This window comes from Lygodium microphyllum, chromosome 3 (assembly GCF_053477565.2).
Source record: "Lygodium microphyllum isolate KBCC chromosome 3, Lygodium_microphyllum_v1.1.10, whole genome shotgun sequence".
Classification (NCBI taxonomy): Eukaryota; Viridiplantae; Streptophyta; class Polypodiopsida; order Schizaeales; family Lygodiaceae; genus Lygodium; species Lygodium microphyllum.
Window position 1 is genome coordinate 97,597,166 of NC_141137.1, and position 7,670 is coordinate 97,604,835.

The window sequence follows — 7,670 nt, forward strand, 5'->3', positions numbered from 1 at the left end:
CTATAGCAGAATACATCTAACATGTGGTGGAAGTCTCTACAAATTGTAAGGCATTCTTGTATATGGCTTTCCACTAGTATCTCTCTTTGATCTTTGCAAATGTACCCTAGAGTCGTGAATGACCAGAAGCTTTCCTGAAACTCATACATAATTTATAGTTAAGTACCCATGTCACATACTACTCATAGTGAATACTTCTTTTATGATCTGGGTGCCTCTAAAGAAATCCATCTTTAGAAAATAGCCATATGCCTTTCTTTAGATCCTCTTGAACTTGTCATTTGACCCCATCTTTCCCTTCTTGTCAAAATTTAGGATTCATGGATTTAATGTAGGCAATCCACTATAACATAGTAATATCAAGAGTGGAACAACTAGTGATCATCCCCAAGAAGAGGTAAACAATTTGTTTCAACAATTGGTGCTCCAATAAAATACTCATTATCAAATTTCAAAGTTGTAACCACACCCCATAATTCTCTCTTAGTCTATGGATACCTTCCTTGTCTTTCATTCAACACATTAACCCTAAATGTGATTGCATCCATGTTTCCCTCATCGTCATTGTGTCCAATATCCCAACCAATCCCTATAGAACTTATATAAATATTGATAATAAAGGGCCTTCCACTTGCATAATCAACTTTCATCAAGGTAGGTGTAGTCCTCAACAATCTCTTTAGCTTTTTCATAGCCTTTGTGTGCAAATTTCTACCATTTTCTCAAGAACCAATAAGGAGTATTTGTAATATGCACAAAGTGAGGAATCCAAATAACATAAAACACATAGGCTTCCAAAACTTCCACCATCTCTAAAACTAATGAGCAAGTCTCTTCCATCCTATCAATATTATCCACTTTTGCTGGAGATGGCCATCCACACGTGTGATCCATAATCAAGACCTCTTCTACCCCAAATATACACTTTTGCTTTGAAAGAGTAAGAGTCACCTCTTCTAGCCTTGTCAATATATTTTCACAATTAAATATGTGCCCTACAACAAATCTCCTACATTGCTTTTCATCCAATTCTTCATCTCTAGAAAAGACTTAATAATTTGTGGTATGTAATCCTGCAATACTTTATTCATTGCACTCATCATGTGAGCAACATAATTCATTGCTTCCTATGCTAAAGTGCATATCCGCACATAACCCCAATGGTGTTGTCATAATAGTGAGATTCTTGCTCTCTATAGCCAACTAGAACTGATCATAACCAAAATTAAGTCATCCAAAGAGTAAATAGCTCTCCTAGCAAAAGCCTCTGCAAATTTTGCCACAATTGGACATGCCTCTACATTTCTGATTGTTACTTTATTAATCGCTTGTACATCTGGAATAGACCTTAATGTACCATTTTACTTGGGCACTTAGACCATCTATTTGAATAGGGAGTTGAAGAAGGCTCCAAAATCCCCATCTTGATATTTTCATTCAACAAGTCAATTAGCTTGGGAATATGAGCCTTTGGCATTGGAATCAACTTCAAATTCCAAGGTACGTGCAAAATAGTAAAAATGACCATAGACGCAACAATACGTGGATCAATGTAGCCAATCTCATGTGGTTGTAATGTGAAAGCTCTACCATGTCTAGATAACATATCCATGAAACATTGCTTCTTTGTAGATGAAACAAAATCCTCACATCCAATCTTTAGTTCCTTGAGAGATTGTTTTGTAAACTAATGTCAAATATTCTTGAGCCTCTCAAATTCCGTTAATGAGAAGCCAATTCAATTTTCTCCTCACTATCTAGAGGCAATGGTAGTGCGATTGGTTTAACCTTTTTATCCATAATCTTATACACTGTATCAAATTTTACTTTAGACATTTCATCTATGCATGTACATTCTTGCTTCACAAATTCTTCAATCACATTATACATATCCAAATAACACACCTACACTATGCTATTTTCATATTTTAACCCAGAATTTAGCATAGCTTAAAGTTCATCCATACTATCGGTATAAGACAACACCTCATATATTCTTGATTGCATTCTTTAGTATCCAATAACCCATGTCCCTTCATGTCTTCATGTACCATGAGAACATCTATTTTATATCCCTATTCATAGTTTCAACCCTTTGGAAACATATTATACTTCTTGCTAAAAATCCAATCAAACTTGTAGAAAAAGTAATTGAACCTACAATATGAGATGAGAGTGTTTCCCATCTTGCACCATCATAGTCTTGCTTTACAATGATACCTACTGAAAACCCATTGTTTTGAGACGAGAACCTCTGAACTCTTTTGCATTAGGAGTTAAAGGATAGTATCTCAAACTATCATGATTTTATGCATGATTAATACAAACAATAAGAAACTATACATCCCACTCGTTATCATGACTTTGAATTCTTGTATATGCTAAAATATCATCTAACACCTTTGTCTCCGTGCATACGGTTGTAATGTATGGCTATCCAAGGATGATAGGATATGAAGAGGAATCCTAAACAAAGAAGTGTTATTTATCCTAGATATTCCCAATAGTAATCTTTACATTTGGACAAGTGGCACACAATCCCCAAGAGCATTGTTAGTAGCTTGGATTCTCCATTCTACATCCACTAATCGCTACCATTTTCATATAAACCCCCAACCCTAGCATTGATTTTAGATCCACCGTCAATTAGAGCAATGCAAGTTCAATATCCCCAACTTTCACTATTGTCTCAATAGTTGCTCTAATGTGTAGTGGGTTCTAGGTATAACACATATAACCTCTTCTTCACTATAATAGCATTTGACGCACTCCTTTAATGTATGGTTGTAAACCATTGGATTTTTAGCCTTAGCAACTACATTAATTGTTGTATTCTCTTTATGATATCAATGATCTCTTCATAAAATTCTCCCTTGGCAATGCCAAGAATCTCTCCCAATGTAAGTTTTAGTTCAATCCTTGTATAGTATATACATCAATATTAAGACCATTGAGGCTATGACTTAGTATAAACCCGATCATATTTAGTCCATATGCATTAAAGTCTGCCACATATGAGGTTAAACATTAAACAATGTACATCTGGCTCAAAAATAGGCATGCACGTGCATAAGAATAATCTTGAACCCATGCAAGCCACATAGACAAATAAATCCTTGATCTAGGACTCAAAAATGCCCTTCTTTCAACCCAAAGATTCAATCCTGCAATCTACTTCGATAGTAGAACAAGATACATCAAAACAGTATTCAGTATCCCTTTATTCAGGGCAGCCAAGAGCAATCTTCAAACATAGATCCAAGGCAAATCAAAGAAATATCTTCATGAACAACAGTAGATAACTTGAAATGCATGTCTTGATCATTCCCTAACAATAAGAATCCACATGTATCAATCTTCTCCCACACATTAAGAGCTTTTCTATATAATCTCCTCATCTTTCCCTTGGCTTTTCCTTATTGGGGCATGCCAAAAGCTAGAGTTCCTAGACACTTTGCCCACATTAGAGAGCCTGGATTTTGCACAAAAAAATGTGGGGGACTGCCCCATAGCCCATTCACACTTGAATCTACTCCAAATCTTGTCCAAGATCACCACTTTTATCTGCTTTGTTGGACATAGAAGGTGCTTACCACTTTGCACTCTAATTGAGGTATAAAATCAATGCTAACTTCATGTCATATATTCATAGATAGTATGTATTTAGAATAAACACTAGCAATTCAATCCCATAGGCACATAGTTCAGATACTGTCACTATTAGACTTGTTTTCAACCATTGGATATGCATCCACATGACAAAGGATATATAACGATTTAAGTTAAGTAAGTTTAGGGGTTTAGGGTACAATTAATGGGGAATATATATATATATATATAGAGGTGGGTTGGGGGGGGGGGGGGGGGGGGGGGGCGGGGAAAGTGGTGGGGGTGTAAACACCGTTGCTTTACAAGTGCCTTGATGACTCTTGCATATGTAGGCTTTAGCATAGAGCACTAGTAGTTTCTGAGCTTTTATACAACTTACATCACAATGTTTTACGTTGATGGATTACCATCAAACTTTTCATCAATATTCTCATTCAAGACTATTGAATATTGCTACCCTCAATTTCATTCTAAATTCCCCTTTAACTAACTATCATTGACCAATAGTGTGTTGCTTTTAATAGTTAGTTGGACTAGACTAAAAGGCACTAGATACTTTTGTAGATTGCATTTGTGTAACAATTCATTGTCACATCTTTTTAGCAGTCGATCCTTTATGTTGGAAAAGAGGGTGATGACTGCCTTGGTCATAAGGTTGTATGAGAGAGAGAGAGAGAGAGAGAGAGAGAGAGAGAGAGAGAGAGAGAGAGAGAGAGAGAGAGAGAGAGAGAGAGAGAGAGAGAGAGAGAGAGAGAGAGAGAGAGAGAGAGAGAGAGAGAGAGAGAGAGAGAGAGAGAAAGAGAGAGATTCCTATGTGAAGGACCATGCACACTCTTTTAACAGATTCCATCTAAACTCAAATACTAGAATTATAGCTTAATTCAATCTAAACTCATTTACTTGAATAAACCCATTCCATATTTACAAGTATTCAAACACAATATTTATTTTGTCATGTCATCAGGTTTAAGTCTCAAAGCAGCTTTCCATGCAAAGAAATGCTTTGATAGAAAGGTTTGTCCTGAAATCAAGGAAAACCAATGACAAAGAAGCCATTAGGGGGTTCCTCTAATAAACTATATTTGAAGACTATATAAGAGTTCATGAAGTGTGAACACCCATCTCGTAGTTTGTTTACTTTCAATTGCCCAAGCACACATGCATGCTCAACACATGAGAGAGATTATCTCAAGCTCTAAAGTAGTTGTTTGCTTATTTTAAAAAATGTAAATTCTTTTTGGTTCTCCAATATATAGGAATTAGATAAGCAATGCATTCCTTGAATAGATCTACCACACAACTAATGTTTCATTCTCGTTTGCCACTAGGGTTGTAGCCTAAGTGCATGTGGATGAGTTTTAAGGGTACCTACATGGGTTCAAACCTTGGTTGGATGCATGCATCCTTAGAGAGAGAGAGAGAGAGAGAGAGAGAGAGAGAGACCTGAAGAAGAGCACCTTCTTGCATCAGAAGCCTCGCCCACATCACTGGAAAGGCTCCTAGATGATGACCACCTCTTTCTACAGGCCATCTTACTAGCTCCTTGCCCTTCCTCACCAACATCACTTGTTGCCACCTCATTATCACCTGTTGCTGTGGCCTGCAATGACGTTGCATTTATGCAAGTGCTCTGTTTGCCGTTGTGGTCTTCACCCTCCTCGCTTGTGGGAAGGAAGCTGTGTTCTCTGCAGTCTGCGTCTTTGTACCGAGGGAGCCTTCGTATGACGGTGGGCGAAGGGGCTTGCTGCAGAGAGAGGCCTCTGCCAAGCCAGTTTTGCTTCTTGGCAGAAGAAGCAGCCTTTAATCTGCTCTGATGAGTTAAGGCTTTGACTGCAACAGGGGCAGTTCTTTTGGGCACCTGCAAATTTATGGGAGGAAGACTAGGAGAAGCAGAAGGTGAGGAAGGAGGAGAGGCAGCATGTTCAGTTAGTTGCTCAATTGGTAACTCAATGTGAGGGGGACGAGCTGGTGAAGGGGATGGTGAGGGTAATTTAGGAGAAGCTCTCATATGTGCTCTCATGGATCCCTCGTTACAGACATGATCTTTGTGATAATTTATGTAATGATCAGACATGGACTCATCGTTATCGACATGATCATACCCATCACTCTGATCATTTATACAATGATCATCAAATGTAGGGTTTGGAAACATAATAACTGCCTTGCCACACGACTTGATCTCTCCTACCTGCAGACAGAAGCCTTTAGACAACCCATTGTCAGCTTCATTCAGATGCAGACTTCCATGAGAGCTCTGTGGGTGTCCTGGAAAACTGAAGCTGTTGGGGGGCAATGCAGCAGAAGGCTTCTTGTCCACTCTCTCTTGCATGGAGAAGCTCTTGGGGACCATAGCCCCAATTGACACTAACTGCAGACTATTGCTGGGTTTTCGATCGATTGTATAGAACCTTTCTGACATCACATCTAAGTTGCTTTCTTCCTGCAATGCTCTGTGTGATGCAGAAGGCTGGTCCTTTTCACCCTGAATAATAGGCTCATCTGATTTCTGTAAGGCCTTGAAAGAAAACACTGATCCTGATGAGGATCCTGGATTAAAGGGAGTCCCTTGGTTATTTACTCTGGGCAACCCAGAACTTCTCTTCCCTGGAGGATGTTGGCTATGGCAACCCATTTGTGGCTGCTCTTCCTCTTTTTGACCTCCTTTGTCTTCTTTCTGACCCAATTCAGCACTGTCCCTGTACAGCACAGAGCCGCTTATAGGCTGGCTATGGCAATCATAAGCTTCTCCTCTCTGCAACAATGCTTTCAATCGGATCACTTTCGAAGCACGTTCTGCCGAGGTGCGGCCTTGTTTACCCTCTTCTGAAATCGATTTGCTGACAGACATTATTTCTTCACTTTGTCTAAGACCCTCTGAGCCCTTATCTTTTCCCTTTCCTTCTGAATTGCCAACATCTTTCAACACAGGCCTATTCTCCTTGTAATCAGCTGTTAAGGTCCAAGCGTTACTAGTTGTCAGAATTCATGTCAATTTCGTCTCCATTACAAATCAGGCACTAGTTGATATAAAATCAGGTATCAACGGATACGAAATCAATATAATAAAATCAAATCAGATGCTAATTGATTCAAACTCAGGTACTACTCGTCTCCATAAAATCAGGTATCAACCAAATCAAGATAATTTAAAGCCAATGCAGTCAATTAAGATAAAATTGCACTGCCACATACAAAACTGATGCATTGCATCCCGTTTCTATTCAAACAATTGATATAAAATCATGGTAGAAAACCGGGTCAATCAAGATGGGAAAATGTCTCGCCGTACCAGATTGCCTGCCCATTTGACCGCCCACATGGCGTGTAATCTGACAGATAATTTGAGGGCAAACTGAGAGAGGTAAGAAGGAGATTAAATATCAGAGAGAGCTTTAACTTGAGTCAGGTACTGAGAATGGTATTCTGGTTGGCGGCGGCTTCACCAAATTCACAAAATCCTGAGAGACGACATCGATCATACGATAGGAAAGCTATCCTTGCGCGCAAAGCTGATATGAGCAGAGGGATTACAATGGCATATGAATGCCACAGACAGAGAGAGAGAGAGAGAGAGAGAGAGAGAGAGAGAGAGAGAGAGCGCTCCCTTACGAGGTCCGTTAGAAACCAGGCGGGGCCTCACTTGCAACCAGTATGAAGGAGTGGGTCTCCCGGACATGATCTGTTGGGGGCCTCCTAACGGGGTGGCCATCAGCGTGCGCTTTCAGCGCTTAAATCCGCAGAGTCACCGCTGGGAAGCTCTTCGCGGGGTGTTCTTGGTATTATGCGAGCAATGCGTACCTCATGCGCCATGCCATGTACGTGTAACGTGACCAGGTTACAAAACTGGTGAGACACATGCATGCAGTCAGCTTTAGTAAATGGGTTTTATATGTATACCATCTCTTTCTCAAATGCCTTCCTATAGTTTGGGAAATGGATTCACATTAATCTTGCTTGAGTTGAATGTGCTTTTAAGCATGTCTAGGCAAAGTCAATACATGTCCAAGTTCACACTACACATGAAATAAACAAGAAGTCTAGCAAGTTTTTGAAGCTCA

General features: G+C 39.4%; 1 protein-coding gene across 1 annotated transcript; it reads right to left on the minus strand.

The window, feature by feature from the left end:
* Positions 1 to 4,518: 4,518 nt before the first annotated feature.
* LOC148038647 (uncharacterized) lies at positions 4,519 to 7,343 on the minus strand. The gene is made up of 4 exons (XM_087675455.1): positions 7,222 to 7,343; positions 6,902 to 7,070; positions 5,053 to 6,561; positions 4,519 to 4,630 (listed from the first exon to the last, which is right to left on the minus strand). The coding sequence occupies exons 2-4, from the start codon at positions 6,915 to 6,917 to the stop codon at positions 4,554 to 4,556; spliced, it is 1,602 nt and encodes a 533-aa protein (XP_087531581.1). The 5' UTR covers positions 6,918 to 7,070; positions 7,222 to 7,343; the 3' UTR covers positions 4,519 to 4,553.
* Positions 7,344 to 7,670: the final 327 nt, after the last annotated feature.